This window comes from Cavia porcellus, unplaced genomic scaffold, assembly GCF_034190915.1.
Source record: "Cavia porcellus strain 051 isolate PalLab524CR breed Dunkin Hartley unplaced genomic scaffold, mCavPor4.1 scaffold_1, whole genome shotgun sequence".
NCBI classification, from domain to species: domain Eukaryota; kingdom Metazoa; phylum Chordata; class Mammalia; order Rodentia; family Caviidae; genus Cavia; species Cavia porcellus.
This window is the reverse complement of record NW_026947484.1, coordinates 76357999-76375358: the sequence shown is the minus strand read 5'-3', so window position 1 is coordinate 76375358 and position 17360 is coordinate 76357999. Positions and strand designations below refer to the sequence as shown.

Below are 17360 nucleotides of genomic sequence, written 5' to 3'. Positions count from 1 at the left end.
GAGGGAGCGTGACTGGAGAAGCAGCTCTGTTGTTAATGACTATTAAGCAAAGGCTAAGCTTATAGCTATTATCAGTAAGGATTTTTTTTTTTTTTCTGCTAAGTCTTTAAATGGCAGAAGCAGGACAGTATGGTTTGAGTCAGGTATGCAGAATGATAAAATCAGAGGACTTTGGAAGAATGGCACTTGCCTCAGGGATGAAGTTAATCCCATAAAGGAAGCCACCACTCCCTGGGTCAGTGACCTCTTTAAGCCAAAGTAGCTCAATGGTGTTAAGCAATAACCTGGATGTCACCAGCAGACCCAAAACACACATCTGAGTATCAAACCCTGGAAAAGTCTAACCCAGCCTTGTTCCTAACCCAGCAGGTGAGGAAACTTGAGCCTGGGAAGAGGAGAAGAGCATCACTGGACTGGGTTAGGACTCAGGTCGCCAAGGCTCTGGTCCAGAGGTCTTTAGAAGCGGAAGCAGGAGACCGGAAGAAAAATAGAGTAGGTAGTTTATAGGAAAGGAAAGAATTTAGAAGAGAAAGAGACTGAGCAAGAAAAAAAAAAAAAAAAAATAACAGTGAAAAAGAAAAGCCAAACGGCATTTTGCAGAGCAGGTGGTTTGCCTATTTCCCTTTTGAAATGAAAACTGCTCACAGTGTAAAGCAGACCCTGGGTCTGCAGTGATGTTCCCTGCTCTCTTTTTCTAAACATCCGGTGTTTTGGAAATAGATGAGGTTATATTTGAAATTCACCCAGTGACCTGGAATCCTAAACAGAAAGGAGGGCAGAGAGAAGTGAAGGATTCCTGTGTGATCTGTTTGAGGGATCTGGGAACAGAAGACCCTCCAGGGGACAGATGCCTGGATGCACAGGATGGAGAATCTTGGGACCACTGTCTTGTCCTTAGACTTCTCTTTTATCATTCCGCTCTTTACAGAGTGGCCTCCAGCAAAGGGTGTGCTGTAAATGAGTTAAGGACAGTCTCCTCATCACTGTAGGCTCACACCTATCCCTTTAGCCCACACCGAATTGGAAATTTGTACATTCAATTACTCGAAAAATAGCTCAGTCCAGCAGACTTTTAGCACTGTAGCACCTGACTGCTTTGCAGGTCTCATAAAATCTAGTGGACAGCAGTTTCCTGTTGATAAGAAAGGACCTTTTAGTTTTAAGTTTGCCTTCAAACCCTGGTGCTGAGCACAAGTGAGACATGTGACTTTTTCTAGTTCCTCTCCACTGGTGGCACCCTGCTCCTCTGGAAGGTGGCTCCTTTCCCAGAAGCCTCTGAACAGTGTTCCACTGAGAAGAAAGCCCAGGAGGTGCAGGGCTCACCCTGCTGTCATGCCAGTGAACAAGACAGCACTTGTGGGATAACAGCAAGTCAGAGGGAAGGCACCCAAAAAACTGGTCCCAGGAGCACTCACCTGGTTGCAATAATGTTTGATGAGGTTAAACACAAAGCCTCGGTCCATAAGAGACAGAAGGTCATACAAGAAGAAAGCCAGGCTGATGTTGATCTTTTCTGCCTGTTCATTTTCCTTCAAAACAAACATACAAATCACTGTGTGTGAGCCCGGGGCATGAACTTCCAGGCCCCACGGTGGGGACACTGGGGGAGGCAGATCCTGTATCAGCCACTGTCTCTCTGGGTGAAGCAGTTTAAATCTGAAAAATTGTAGCCAATATAATTTATCTCATCTAAATTAGATAAGTCCTTATCTAATACTTTGACTATCAAATTGAGTCTGGTAATGTCATCTATACTGTGAGTATTCAGGTGTATTTCATTCTGCTCATTTTTTTCTTGGTATGGATATAATTGAGCACATCCTCTATTATAGAAGGTTGGGTTCTGATTTTGTTTTGTTTTGGGGAATGAAGTAACTTGAGACTTATTCACTATCTTCCATAAGATGGATTCTTTTTAAAATCTAAGTTAATTGACTGACTGTGGTACTAGGGATTAAACTCAGGGCCTTTTCATTGAGAGACATCCTCAGTCCTTTAAAAAATGTTTTTAAAAATTTTATTTGAGGGCTGGGGATATAGCTCAGTGGCATACGTGCTTGCCTAGGAAGCACATGGTCCTGAGTTTGATTTCCAGTACCAAAAAACAAAAACAAAAAAATGATTGTTTTTTTAAGCTGCCAGGCACAGTGGTGCATTGCTTGTAATTTCAGCACTTGGGAGGCTGAGGCAGGAGGACTGCTGTGAGTTCAAGGCTAGCCTAAACCACATAATGTGACCCTTTCTCAAAAAGCTAAAAAATAAATAATGGCTATTATTGAAAAAACAATTTTTTTTTGAGACAAGGTCTTGGTTAAGTTGCTAGGTGTTTCCCAGGCTGCATCTGAATTTGCTGGCCTTGTGCCTCAGCCTACCAGAGTGCTGGGACTGCAGGCACACACCACCGCACCCAGCTCAGATCCTTAATTTTTAAGGATCATTGCATAAGCTCCATTCAGGATAAAAGAATCGGTTTTTACCTAAGGAATTTTTTTCCCTCAATTAAGCAGCATTCCTGGCTCTGAGGCATCAGACTCATACTTAGTAGTGTGAATTCTTCCACGAAATGGGGCCAGAGTTTTATATTTTTAATCTTAATTTTTTTTATTACTTCTTACTGCTCATATTCATGAAGGATTTTATAGTACTTCAGAGCAATCAGAGACTCAACTTCCCATATGTGTGTCCTTCATCCTCAGAATAACAAATCAACGTCCACTGACATCATTGAGAAAATAACTTAAAACTGCTCCTCTTGTTACATGCACAGTTTGCAAATTCAGGCCAAGTTGCCCAGCCTCGGGGACAGATGGAGAACTGACACAGAGGTTTCCATTACATCTCTAAAAACCCCAAGCCCTCAGCATCTACAGCTGGCCGCTCCCGGGGGAGGTGCCCTCACTGTATGAATGTCTGTGTGTGCCTGGGCTTTTCTGCAAGCGGTGTGGCTTTTGGAAAATGTATTAACCTTACTTATTTTCACACTTGGCAATATGAAGACACCAATGGCGTTCAAACGAAGTTTGCCATGAGAAAGAAGCAAATGGAAATCTCCTGCGCACTTGGTACTATACTAATTCTTAACAACGACAGAGGTACACGTAATAAATCTTGCTCCCTAAAGTATTATGCTTACCTGTACCTTTTTTTTTTTTTTTTTTTTTGTGTCTTTTTCCTTTTTGTTAGTACCAGGGATCGAACTCAGGACTGCCTGCTTCCAAGGCAGGCGCTTATGCCGCTGAGCTAAATCTCCAGCCCCACTTAGCTCTACCTTTTAAAATTTTATTTCCTTTTATATATTTTAAATTTTTCTTACAAAATAATTTCAAACTTACAGAAAACGGACAGGAACAGTTCTTTGAACTCCTGTATATCCTTTAACGAGATAGAGCAGTATTTTGCTACGTTGCTGTTATCATCTTTCTCTATATGCATAAAAATTGTTTTCTGAACCATTTCAAAGTGGGTTGCAAATATCCTATTTGCTTCACAATACTTCAGAAAGTATTTCTAAAGAACAGAGTATCTTTTCTCATATTGTCATTTATGCAACAACTTAAATGATCATCCATATGGCAATCTCTTTTTAAATTTTCTGAGCATATTTTGTGCTTTTTCAAAATTAATGTATGTTTGCAATACACAGTAGTTGCATTTTTTGAAATTTCTTGGTGGTGACCCCCAGAGCCCTTAGAGTTCAGTCCAGTGTAACATACTGCTTTTATTTATTATTTATTTGATACCAGGAATCAAACTCAGGACTACACATTTGCCAGGCAGATGCTGTGCCCCTGAGCTATATCCCCGACCCCAATATTGCTTTTAATAATCATGTGTGGTTATATTTTAATCATTTTTTTCAGTAATGCTTGTTTTTCTCTGCTTGAGAATGAAACATGTTCAGAGTAAACAGATTAGAAATTTGAGTATAAGAGATGCAGTTACCTTCTGAGGTTTCACTAACAGGGCTGCAATCTCCGAGGTGACCACATTGACGATGGTAGTTATGTCATCTTTGAAGCGGTCAGAAAAACGGGTCCTCCGGAAATTGTCCGATTTGTCCAGGTTATGTACATACTGGGCCATGCTTTTGACCTATAGCCGGATAGGAGAAATGTCAACATGGAGACTGGTGACCTACTTGCGTGGTGTGTAAAAAAGGGATGACCTGAAGAAAAGCTCTTTCACGGTGGACTTTCCGACACTTTATTAGTGCTGGTGGTGCACAAGCTGGCTGGAGGAGTAGAAAATGCCTGTCACCCAAGGATGGTTGCCATGGTGGCAGGAGGTGGAAAGGGTGTCCTCTTCCTGACCCCAAGTCTAGGGGCTCCCTTGTTGCTACCAACAAAGTCAGGAGCTTGATTCTTAAGCTCCAGCCTCAGCAAACTGTCCTTTCCTCAGTGATCTCCATCAGGAAGCAGAGGCGACCATGGAGCCAGGACTGTGTCACAGCAATGACACAGGACACAGAAGAGAATGCTTCTGAGACTGTTTAGGGTGTGATTTGAAATCTTGTCTGCTCCTGAAACTACAGGAAGGAGACCAGGGAAGCAACGTTCTTCCTGTCTGGAGTTTCAAGGTGCAACAGAGCGCATAGGTTTTTCAGAAGCAGTTCGCAGGTTATTTTTGCTTCTGTAAATTTAAGTTGTAGTGTGGGTTGAGCAAGATTTTGTTGGTTAGCTGGAAAGTGATCCACTATGTAGGATACTGCTCCTAACAGAAATTGTATTTTAACTTGTATCAGCCAAACTTGCAGAATGATCCATTATCTATGTATGTACATATGTGTGTATACATATGTACACACATATATGTTTATGTATACACACATGCATCCATTTGTCTATATCTATCTATCTATCTATCTAATCGATAGTGTAACACCAGCTCAATGCCTCCCGCAATTTAAACTCCCGACCATACTTATGTTTTGGACTTCTGAGACCAGGAGATTCAGGTGTCTATGTAACCCCCTTCTGCATCATCAAAAGTTGAGTGTTATCCTTGGGGAAGTTGCTGAGAACTGTCAGAAACAGTCTGATAGAGAAGGTAACATTCCCAAGGCTCATACCTACCCTCTGAGCCATCATTATAAACCTGTCCAGGCTGGTCAGAGTCACTGGGAAAAGAAATGGCCCTGGAAGGTGAATTACTCACACCTGCCCCCAGGTCAGAGCTGGGCAGGTATGTGGAAACCGACTTCCACTCTGGAAAATTATCTGGGAGAACTTTCATGTAGTAACAGCAGATTTCTATTTTGAACGCAGGACTGCCAATTATTTTAAAAGCACTGACACAAAAAGAAAACAAAAGCACAAGAACAAGAGATAGCCTTAAGTGTTCTGTAAGTGTTTTATGTTTTCAGAAAATGCCAGCTTGGAGATGACAGAAAACCTACTGTAAGAACCATGGTTTCTCCTCACTCCAGGGATATGGGATGGGCCCACAGCTCATGCAGCCACATATATTTGGAGGAAGGATCTGAATGAAGGATGGGAATCAGACACCATGTTTTGTTTTTTTGTTTGATAATAGCATCCTTCTCCCTATGCTCCTAACCAAGGACCTAGGAAGACAAGGCCTCTTTGTTTGGGCAACCTCAATCCTGCTTCTGTGTTGGCTAACCTACCCTGGGTTTTTAGAACTCACTCCTCCATTTGGCTTCTGCCTGCTGAGTCTGGCCATCCTACAAGCAAATAAATAATCCTCACAATACCCTACTTCCAACTAATGGCCTCTTTCCAGACCATCCACAATCTGCCAGCTACTGTGTCCCTGGGTCTCCAGAGACGAACACTCAGCAGAAATGCAAGTGGATGTCTGCCCCTTTATTTGTAGGATGGGCTGACACAGGACAATCTTTTCTCCCATACTGGCTTTTATGCTCCATTCAAAGGAGGGGTACATTTCAAGAACCCCTTAGAGCAGGACTTCATGTCCCAAGTGAGTAAACTAGGTCACCCATTTACCTCTGGTCTCCAAGGTCTGGCCTGGTGTTTCCCTGAAGCACAGGAGCTTATTCATCAGGCGAATGTGAAATTCACCCAAGGACTGGGCCTAACAGCTCTGCTGACAAAGTCCTAGTTCATTAGCAGCCTGGCCATAAGCACACCCCAAGGGTGTTAAATGGCCTAGGTTGTTGGCTAAGTACTAGGAGGCCAGTTGTTTGTCTTCAAGCTTCCATGGGGAGGTCTGCTGTGGTTTTTAAATAACTTCCTGGTACCGATAAAAATGAAAAAGACAAAAAAAAAACTTCCTGGCCATCGGTCAGATAGGTAGGTAGGTAACACTGCATGCAGGCTGAGCATTCTATGGCAATTCAAGATCAATTTCTTTGCAGAGCCCTGGCTGGGCTTATAGTTCCCATTTGCTTCTATCACGGCCCCTAGATGGATTTGCTGCCCTTCTCTGCCCCCAGCTGCAGTGTCTCTGTGCACAGATCACTTGGACCCCACTCTGCCTCTGTTTCTGGGAGGAACTGGCCAATGGGTGGGAGAACAGAGAGGCCTGGGCCTTTTCTCACTCCCTTGCCACAGCGTGGCAGCCTCCTCTGGTCCCCATTGCACTGCTCTGTCCCCTCAGTTCTTTAGAGCTCTTTAGAGCTAAAGGATGCTTGCTGGCAGGGGCTGCATGTTGGGTGCCTCACTAATCCTTGTTGGCTCCTGTCACCTTGCATACACCTGGGCAGAAGCCTTCTGGCAACTGCTCTTCAGTTAACCCCATGAGCACTGCTAATCCTGGCCTGGTAGGCCTCCGACAGTTAGGTTACGGCCTGCAGAGTGACTGCTGGGCATCTTGGTTGATCTGCAGGTTGGGCCATCCTGCCAGCGTGCTTAGGTTAGCAGCTTTCTTCCCAGCTACTTCATTCACTTGACACAAAGCACTCCTGGAGGTAAGGAAGGTTAGTTTTTTATTTCTCTTTTGGGCCCAGCACATCCTAGTAAATAAGTGTGTAAGGCCAAAAGCAACTTTTACTTTTTCGCTTCCTGCAGTTAGGGGCACTGAAGCAGCACTGCTGGAGCCTTTGGCAGACCGGGAGACCTTCCTTATGGCTACCACTCTTCTTCCAACCCAATCTGCAAGTAGGAAATCATAAAAACTCCTGTTTTGAGGTTGTATGAGGATTAAAGGAGATTATGCTTTAAAATACTCAAAGCTGTGCTTGGTGCACATACAGGAAGACGTACGATACACTCTGGATGTTATTATTTTCCCTTCCTTGGGGATGCCAGCTGTTCCTGGGATTATGTGAAGGATGCAGCCATGGTTACACCTACTGAGCGTGCAAACTTGCCTTCAAAACAGCTCTGGGCTGCCATAGGGAAGCACTCAGGCTGAGCAGCATGGAGTTCGTGTGATTTAGAATGAAATGACAATGATAGCCTTGTAAACTTAATTAATTTTTTTGAGACAGGATCTCACAATGTAGTCTAGGCTGGCCTTGAACTTACTATGTAGCCCAGGTTAGCTTCAAACTTGCAGTGATCCTTGCTTCAGTCTTCTGAGGTATGTGCTACCACACTTGGCACTAAAGTTAATTTCTGAATGAAAGGTCTTTTCATGTTGTCAATACTATAAGCTGAGACGATGTTTCATAACTCAAAGTTATGGGGAAGGAAAAGAACCTGGTCGGAGGAGTTAACAAACTGAAACTCTGGCCTTTTCTGGCTGAGTAGGCTGGCAAATCCCTCCCTAACCTGGGTGTGTGTACAGGGGTAACCACTCATTCTTTCAGGCAATTACTAGATTTTAAGGATGTATTGATGAGCCGCTAGATCTGCCACTGGGACCCTCACATAGCAGGGTTTGAGAACCACTGTCCAAGGGATTTGGTCACTCAGTTGAACAATGATAGCATAGTACTTAGAGGATTTAATTATTAAGATCTAAGAGTGATTATGTGAGATAAATGTAGGTTTATGAACAAATAAAAGTTCTTTGAACTGAAACACTTTTCCTTCAGGACTTTCTTCTAGGAGATCCTACAAGAACAACTTTAGTTTTTGTTCTTAATTTTTAATCTGCAATCTTGGTGGCTGACACTCAGGACTACTGTATTTATATGAATTATTTACAGATGACTCATGATACAAGTGAATCTAACTTATGGAGAAGCTTTATGGTGAGTGGGATGGGTAAATAGAAGTAGGATGTACAGGACATGGAGTGTTGGTTTTAATACTTCTCACGCTCAAGAAGAGAGAGGATTTGGTATTATACCCAATCCATTTCCCATCACAGCACAAAGCTCACGTCTCACTACCATGCTTCTATTTAAAAAAATAAAGGGGGCTAATAAAGTGGGAGACATACCACACAGTGGTTATATCCAAACTGAAATCTAAAGGGAACACACAGTATGTGTTTGCTGAGGAGGGAAGGGTGGGAAGTGGGGAGAAAACCCAAGAAGCACTTTGAGACTGAGGAAGAGCCTGGTACCTCCAAAGAACTAAAAGGGGAAAGAAGGAGACCAAGAGATGGAGGTAAACAAGGGAATCACACAAGAGCTTTTTAGCCATGATATAAAAAATGTTCATTCTTAGTACACTGAAAACTGTTGAAGAGTCTGAAATGAAGGAGTGACATTAGCTGGGTACCACTGGCTGTTCTGGGCAGAACGGATGGGCTCAAGTCAAAACTGGATGCAGGACGGAGAAAGAGGAGCTTATTGCAAATGGCATATAAGAGATGGATTGGCTGGGGGGACATGATACAATGTGATAGCTTGGAAGGAGATTTGAGGTACAATCAGTGGGATTCGCTGGGGGATGGATGGAGGGCTTGGGGAGATTTCAAGGAATAATCCCAGATTTTTAGCAGGAGCAACTCAGTGATCAAGGTGTTAATTCCTGATATGGGACATATCAGTGACTTTCTACCATTGCTTTTCTTGCCTTATGGATACAGATACTCAGGAATCTTACCAGAAGCTCAAAGAAGAACCAGGAATATTTGAAGACGGATTCTCTCACCATCCCAGTGCTGACCACCATCTGCAGGGCAAGCTCTTCGTGGAAATGCTGAGCAAAAACCACAAAACTAAGTGATAACAAAGCTTGTATGCACCAACATTTTTCTTTTTCAGTTAACAGTTTGTTAGCTCCTGAAACATGTGTCCTAGGCCACACACGAGGGACAGTGGAGTTGGTGCTGAAATGCTGAAGCTGGAGGACATTCAGGTGGGCAGGGGACGGTTGGTGTTGGTACTGTGCAGGGGCGCTAGGTTTGAAGGAATCGACTCAGTATGAGAAAACTGTCCCGGGAAGCACCCAGAGCAGCGGTCAGAACACAGGAATGCTGTGCGTGGCCACACAGTCTGACCACATGCAAGCTCTTTTTCTCTTTTCCCTCAGTTTTTTCATCCATAAAATCACTTGGTCGGTTACAGTGGTTCTCAAATTTGAATGTGTATCAGAACCCCCAGGAGGGCCGGATAAAACACTAACGGGCAGGGTGCGAGAAGCTGCATTTCTGCCAAGTGACATGGGATGCCAATGCTGTTGGTGTAGGGTCGCACTTTGCAGGCCACCAGCGAAAAGTCATTTAAACTCCTTTGCAGGCAGCACCAGTGTTTGTGTAACCCCACACTGGCTTCACGTGGGAAACCTGATTGGCTTTATGGTATTAGCCTGAATTTACAACTTCTAAACTTTCTGTGTCTCAGGGTCAGGTGCTTGGAATATCTCTAAGTTTTATTTTATAGTTCTGCTTCTCTTCGAGTCATTTTGGAGAGCAGATAGCAAAAATATCAGACATATTTTTTAACCTTTCCTATCCATTCTTCAATTTCTTTGTGTAATAGTTAATGGTTCTGACAACAGTTTTGATGGAGAAGTTCAAAGCTAAGAGCAAACTTATCTCAGTTTGCCTCAGAGTGTTTTAGTTCCCCAATGAAAAGTCTTGCATCCTGGGGACCCCCTCAGACCTACTCAAACCAGGACACCTGGCCATGCTAACTAAAGCAAACGCTTTGTTTGGGAATTTTCTGTGGCTTTCATTATCTTACCCTGCAAAACCTAGGACAAAAGCAGATAAACTCATTCTTTATTGTTCAGTGATTAAGACCATGCTTATGTGGAAGTAAAGCACTAAAGTGAACTGAAGCAAAAATTAATTATAAATTAATAGATTGTTCCTGAATGCAGCTCAATTTACTACTTCTTATGGATGTTAAAGTTGGAGAGCTGCTCACAAGATATCAAAAAATATAGTGGATGTTTAACTTTTTTTTTGTACTGGGAATCAAACTGAAGACCTGGCACTTGCCAGGCAGGCATTGTGCTGCTGAGCTGTATCCTCCGCCCTGAATATTTAAACTTCTAAAAAATTACTACAGTAAAAGACACATTGCTGTTATTCTCTCTGAAAATACTCTCCTTAACTTCAAACACAGGTATGCATCATTCTTGCCACTTCCTGAAGCATGACACTCTCATGAGGGTCTTTAGTGGTGCAGACATAGTTGCCTTAGGTATCCTGAATTTATTCCAAACATTTACCTTTCACGGTAAACTAAACTAAAGGGAAAAAAGAGCTCTGTGCAGATGTCTGGGTGCCCCAGCTGCTTACATCACAGTCAGGTGAGCTCATCTGTCAGCTTCACCTCATTTTGTCAGGTTAGTCAAACTAATAACCTTAATACTACACGTCAGCACGTCTGTCTCCCACTGTGTTTCATGTGAGGTTCTGCTGTCTGGGAGAGGTGTGGGGTTAGATTTTAATTTAGGAGGTGATCGACTTGACAGAGCCAGAGATTACTGTAAGGACAGAAAATGAGCAAACCCCTGGGCCCTTTAATCTGTTAGAGTATAATTTGTGTTTTCTTCTAAGACAGACAAGGACTTAAAAGTGGTTTAATTTTTTTTTAATTATTAAAAACGGTGGCTTTTCACTTGGGCCTACAAATGCCCAATAGGAAACTAAAAACTAGAACAAAGCTTGCCCTTCATTTTGTAAAACTCTTGGTCAAATCCTTCTGAGCTCTGCACACAGGCATGCTAGTCATTTAGGGAGTGTCCTCCTAGAAATTAGTAAATCAACTTTATTAGTTCTAAACCTAACCAGCCTGTTTTCGTGTTCTTTAAGACTGAGAACGCTCACATCTAGAAGTCTCCACTGGGCCCGACGTATGGCCACTGAGAGTGCCCCTTGAGTCGTGAGGATTCCACCTGAGCTATAAAATCAGGATGGAAAAGAAATGCCTGAGCAGATGCCAGCGCCTGCCCTAGCACTGCCACACCTGTTCTGCTTCACTGACGGGCCAGTCTGCCCTTCATCAGAAAGTGCCCTCTGCAGCTTCTCAAGCTGGGTCCTTATTTTCTCTTTCTAATTAAAGCTTTTGCCAGTAAATTCATACTGTTGTTTTAGTTTTAATTTCCATCGTCACTAACGCAAGGCCCCACTGAGGCTGGTGACACACTGAGGGCCTGATGGCACCTGGCTACACCTCCATCTTCCCGTGGTAGGAAAGGCGTGTTCTGCCCGCTTCAGCAGCAGCCTCTAGAAATAGGTCAGTTTGACTGCCAGAGTCTTGTGGCAGGAAGAGATTAGACAAGGATAAGCTGCTTCTTAAAGTAATTTATGCTGCTTACTGGGCAGTGTTAGTACAAGAACGCCTTGCTCCAGAGGTTGTATAAAATAGCCAAGCAGCAAAACACTATTTGCTAAGCTATAAAGCAAACACACTGGCTGAACTTACCCCTGACATTAAATGATTCTCTCCTGGTCATTTCAGGTCAAAATGAGGTAGTTGCAAAACCAAACAGGACATGCCTAAAGGAAGTCAGACTGTAGGGAAATCATGGTTTTCAAGCAAGTGATACTTATAAGCAGGGGACTGTGGCGGCTTAGTGCTATGGGAAGTGACAAATTAGCTTTTAGCCTAACAACATCTTCTTTCGGTTTTCCTTTTCTAGTTAACTCCTGCTACCTCTCCCCAACATATGGCGCCTAGGTTACTGAAAGCCTGCAGCCTCAGGTCGGGGCAAGGCTCCCTGTGCTCTCTATTCTCTCCTCCAGCCCAGAGGAAGCTGTGTGCAGAGTCATTCCCTACTTGCCTGGTCAATCAACGTTTCCCTGCAGGGTTAACTGTTGCCAGTGGCTTCCCGAGTTACGGGTAGCAGAACCTGAAGTAGCTACCCCAAAGTTAAGAGGCTTGGGTGCCTGGCACAAGGGAAAACAGGGCAGACAGCTGGCCTGACCCACAGCTCTTGTCCTACTGTCCCCTGATCCCTCAGTGTCTCACTGTCTGTCTTATAACCACTGGCTGTGATAATGACGAGGGGGTTTTGTTGGTTGAAGAAATTACAAACTTCTGAACCCAGCGGTAAGGCTGATTATAGAGAATTATGGAATGTAATATTATTTTATATAGTACCAACACAATTATTACCTAATTATTGCATTGAGTTTCCTCAAGGATGAAGTGTCCTCAACTCAATGTAAACTAAAAGAAAAGCTAGTGTAGTGCTTGTGAATGTGTAGCCTGGTGCTTACACTGGAGTAGAAATACGAATGCTTGAGCCCTTCCTCAGATCTACTGCGTGAGAAACTCTGAAGGCAGGGTCCGGTAGTCAGTTTTCAGACAACTTCCGGTGGGGGGACCACCAGATGGTCAGAGTAGGGGGGTTAAAGCTCCGGGCTGTGAAACTGTGTGTGGGTGTGTTACTGGGGCAGGGAGCAAGGCTAGAAAGCATCCCGACAGTGTCTGTCTTCAATCACCACGCGAGGGCACAGGTAAACCTTTTTTGTCGTGGGATTATCTGTGTACCTTTTTGCTGGCTGGTCTTGGGGCTGCACTGGAACCTGGAACATCGTTATTGCCGGAGCAATAGTAAGATATCCGGTTGCAGGTGCGATCCACAGCCTGAAACATACAAGCCAAGCCTTAGCATGCAGCTGATAACGATACCCTGAAAGCTGAAAATCATCACTTCAGAATATATTTTTAGTATATGTCTGATTTTTTTTCTGGTTACAAAGGTAAAAATGAAATAATTGCAACAAACAAAACAAAGAAGGTAAATTCACATAAGAATTTTACTTTCTCCTGAAGTAATCGCCATTAATATTGATATGTAACAACCTATAGTTAAAAGCCAGGTGAAAATGAGGCTCTGAGTAATTCCTTCAATATTCTTCAATCTGGACTTCAGTGAAGGAGCAGGAAAAAAAGGGTGGACACGGCGCCTCTCTGTGGCTCAGTGTGGTATTGTACTCAGTCTCCTGAACAAATCTGTGGAGAGCCACTTTTTGAAGGAGCATGCTCTATTCTTTGTGTTGAACAAAATTTTTTCTCCTTCCTATAAGATAATTAGCAAAATTTTAACCCAGTCGACAAAGACATTTAATATTTCATTTTTAGTAGTAGAAAATACAAAGGTCAAGGCTGTAAAAAGCAGCCACAGATTCCCTGTTCTTTAGGCAATCAGAAAAAGAGTATGCTTAAAGGAATTTGACATGTGCAGTGGAAGCATTGTGCACTGGAAAATATCGAACCATCTCTACTTGGGGAGCGGCTTTGTGCGTAACATTTGTCCATTCCTGTGCTAAAAATCCTTTCATGGCAGCTGAGTTCAACTTTTAGCACTGTACCACGGCAATGCAGGTCACACCATTATAGTGTACTTCTCAGGCACAACACACTGCCAATGATCTCAAGAACACAAGTAGCAGCACAGTGCAGTAAAACACCTGGGAAAGACGAGGTGTGAAAACTACTCTTTAAAAGTAAACTTTTAGGGGGCTGGGGATTTAGCTCAGCGGCATAAGTGCCTGCCTTGCAAGCAGGCAGTCATGAGTTCGATCCCTGGTACCGATAAAAAGGAAAAAGACAAAAAAAAAAAAAAAAAAAAAAAGTAAACTTTTTAATACTGGAATAATTATTTACATTGTTATTCTTACTAGATTTACAGACAAGATACAGAAGTGGTAGTTCTAGCCACTTTCTCGGGATTCTTCTATAATGCTAATACCTTATATTGTATGGTACATTTGTCAAAATTAAGATGTTCACAGTGGTAGAATCCAGTGAACTCAACTACAGATTTTACTTGGATATTATCACTTTTTCTATTAATCTCTTAGTTTTGTTCTAGAATATAATCCAGGATACCACACTACCTTTTCTTTTGATATAAATCATTCAAATGTGAGTTTATATAATTTAATTTTTAATAATGTTTGTCTCACAGCTGATGAAATTGTGTGGCTCAGAGCTTCGCAACTGGCTCAGAAATTCCTGAAAACTTATTGATCAGCTCTCAGAAACTGGTCTGAGATAGTTCTGCATATTATGGGTTGTTTTTGTAATTCAAAAGGATAGAATATCAACAGTTTCTTATAGTTCAACCAATAGACCATCAAATTCTCCTGGAATGGATCTCATTCTTTTAAAAACCCATAGATGAGGGGGCTGGTAATTTAGCTCAGCGGCATAAATGCCTGCTTTACAAGTAGGCAGTCGTGAGTTTGATCCCTGGTACCAATAAAAACGAAAAAGACAAAAAAACAAAAAAAATCCCAAAAACCATAGATGAGAGCTTAGTGGTACAAGCGCCTGCCTGGCAGGCACGAAGTCATGAGATCAATCCCCGGTACCCTCCGCTCAAAAAAACCCCACAGATGGTTCTTAGGGTCACCCAGCAGTCAGAACCTATGTAGTGAGGAAGACAAAGACCCAGGCAGGTGAATCACCTGCCCAGGGCCACAATGCTAGGTAGTCTCAGCACCAGACCCTAACTTAGCTCTCCGGATTTCCCCCCTTGCATCACAAGGTCTCACACCAGTGGAATTTGTAAGGGAAACTGTGTCGAAGCCTAGAGACTTTGATTTCTACAGTCAGGGGAAATAAGGCCACAGAAAACTGCAGGGATGATTCAGGTTTCGAGGACATGGGAGCTCTGTGAATGTGCTAAAAACTTAAGGACCGAATTTTATGATATATGAATTACATTATAATTTTAAAATTTTCAAACAGTCATTCTACAATGTGTTTGACTGTTACTCCTCAAAGCTAGCAAGATCATGAAAACAAGGAAAGTCAGGAAACTGTTATCAGCAGAGGAGCCTAAGGAGACAACCACAAAATGTCCTGTGGTACCCCAGATGGGATCCCAGAACAGAAAAGGGATATTAAGGAAAAATTCCTGAAAATTCATTGAGGAAATGTAATAAAGTCTGAACTTACATTAACAATGATGCAAGAATATTTGTTCATTAATTGTGATAAGTGTACCATTCTAATGCAAAACATTAGTAACAGGGAAATTGTATGGAGTAGATAAAAACTTTGTGGACTATACTTGCAATAATTATGTCAACATAAAACTGCTGAAGTCTTAAAGTTTATCAGGAAAAAAATGACAAATCGCCCAAGTGACATTTATCAAAAGAACAACCAACAAGTACTGTATGTGAAAAAATGCTTAACATCATTATTCAGCATGGAAATTCAAATGAAAACCACCTTGCGGTGACAGCTCCCTCAGTTAGAAGGACTATTATCAAAAAGACAAAAAGAAACAAACATGGGTGAGGATTTTGAGGAATGAGAACTTTTAAAAACTATTATGAGAACATAAATTAGTAAAGCTACTATGAAAGACAGAATTCAGAATCCTCAAGAAATTAGCAATTAGAGTTACCATCTGATCCAGCAATCTTACTACTGGGTATATATCAAAAGGAAATGGAATCAACATAGGTAACAGACAGCTAAACCCCCTATTTCTATTTATTTTTTATTTTTTTAGTACTGGGGATTGAACTCATGACCTTGCACTTGCCAGGCAGGCGCTTATGCTGTTGAGCTAAATCCCCAGCCCTATACCCCATATATCTTGTAGCACTGTTCACAATAGCTAAGATGTGGAGTTAACCTATGTGTCTATAGACATATCTATTCATATAAACATATGAATGGATAAAGAAAACAGTACACATATACAATGAAATATTATTCACCCATATAAAAGAAAAAGGGGGCCAGGGATATAGTTTAACAGCATAGCGTCTGCTTGGCAAAGGGCGAGGTCCTGAGCTCAAGTTCGGTTGCCCCTCCCTCCCAAAAGAATAAGATACTATCATTTGTAGCAAGGTAGATGGAACTGGACAACATTATGTTTAGTGAAACAAGCCAGGCACACAAGTGCAAATACTACATATTCTCACCTACATATAAAAGCTAAAAGGTTGATCTCAAAAAGTAGGAAACAGAATAGCCATTATTAGAGCCAAGGAAGGGTGAATGTGTGTGTGTGTGTGTGTGTGGAGGAACAGTACCGTTAGTGTGTATATGAATACACATTTAGGAGAAATAACTTCTCATGTTCTTTAGCACAGAATGATAGTTATGATTGTGAATAATTAATTGAATATCTCAAGACAGCTAGTAGAAAAGATTTTGAACTTTTTTATTGTAAAGCAAAAAAATATATAAATAACAATAAAACAGTTTCAAAACAGACTGGCAGGAGAGTAACAGTAATGAGTGCACTGCATATGGTTACCTTCATAGTGTTATTCAGAGTACAAGATACAGGCATGAAGTATCACCCCAACAATATTAGCACAAGCTAAGTTCTTTTCAGTGAACTAAGAGAAATTAGCTGTGAGACTATCTCAACTTTCTTGTGTGCATATATGTATGTATGTTTCCTTTTCTTTTTTCTTTCCCTTTTTTGGGATCTTATTCACTCATTCAGTTTCTCACACTAGTGAGACAATACAATGTTTACACATGTAGGTCTGATTTATTTCATTTACGAGTATGGTCTTGAATTGCATCCATGCACTTATAAAAATCTCAAGTTTATCCTTCTATATGGCTGAGCAGCACTCCATTATAAAAAAGCACATCTTTTTTAATCCATTCCTCGGTTGATGATGGGCATTTGGGTTGTTTCCAGGATTTAGCTCTTATAAACTGTGCTGCTATATGAGTGTAAATATGAGCACACATATATCACTGTGGTATGAAGATTTTGGGTACCACCAGCACAAAGCAATGATACATCTGAGGCGACAGACACATCAATTGCCCGGATTCCCTGATTTTATCATTACACATGGTGCATAGGTATTCAACTATCAGACTGCTCTCCCTAAGTATGTGCAACCACTATGTATCAAATAGAGGTGAAATATATTAAAAAGAGAAAACATAAGAAGAAAGACAGTATAGGCAAGTCACTGATCCTCTTACATTCTCAGTTTTAAACTGTTTACAAAATTTGCCTTTGTTCACTTGGGATATTGTATAGGCTAATCAATCAGGAGTGCTAACGAATGGAAAAGGGTGATGCTAAAAAAACAAATCAAAGGCCATCAGGAAAAGGGAAAGCTAACCATTTTCCTTGAAAATA

The 17360-nt window shown here is 41.9% G+C and overlaps 1 protein-coding gene across 3 annotated transcripts in view; it reads right to left on the bottom strand.

The window, feature by feature from the left end:
• The window catches only part of Dock8 (dedicator of cytokinesis 8), a 212014-nt gene that overhangs the window by 52849 nt on the left and 141805 nt on the right, over positions 1-17360 (bottom strand). For all 3 annotated transcript variants that reach the window (XM_063250292.1, XM_003472270.4, XM_013155055.3), the window contains 4 exons: positions 12767-12862; positions 8922-9017; positions 3943-4092; positions 1416-1529 (listed from right to left, as the gene is read on the bottom strand). In XM_063250292.1, the coding sequence (XP_063106362.1) occupies positions 1416-1529; positions 3943-4092; positions 8922-9017; positions 12767-12862 (456 nt within the window). The remainder of the gene's footprint in view (positions 1-1415; positions 1530-3942; positions 4093-8921; positions 9018-12766; positions 12863-17360) is intronic.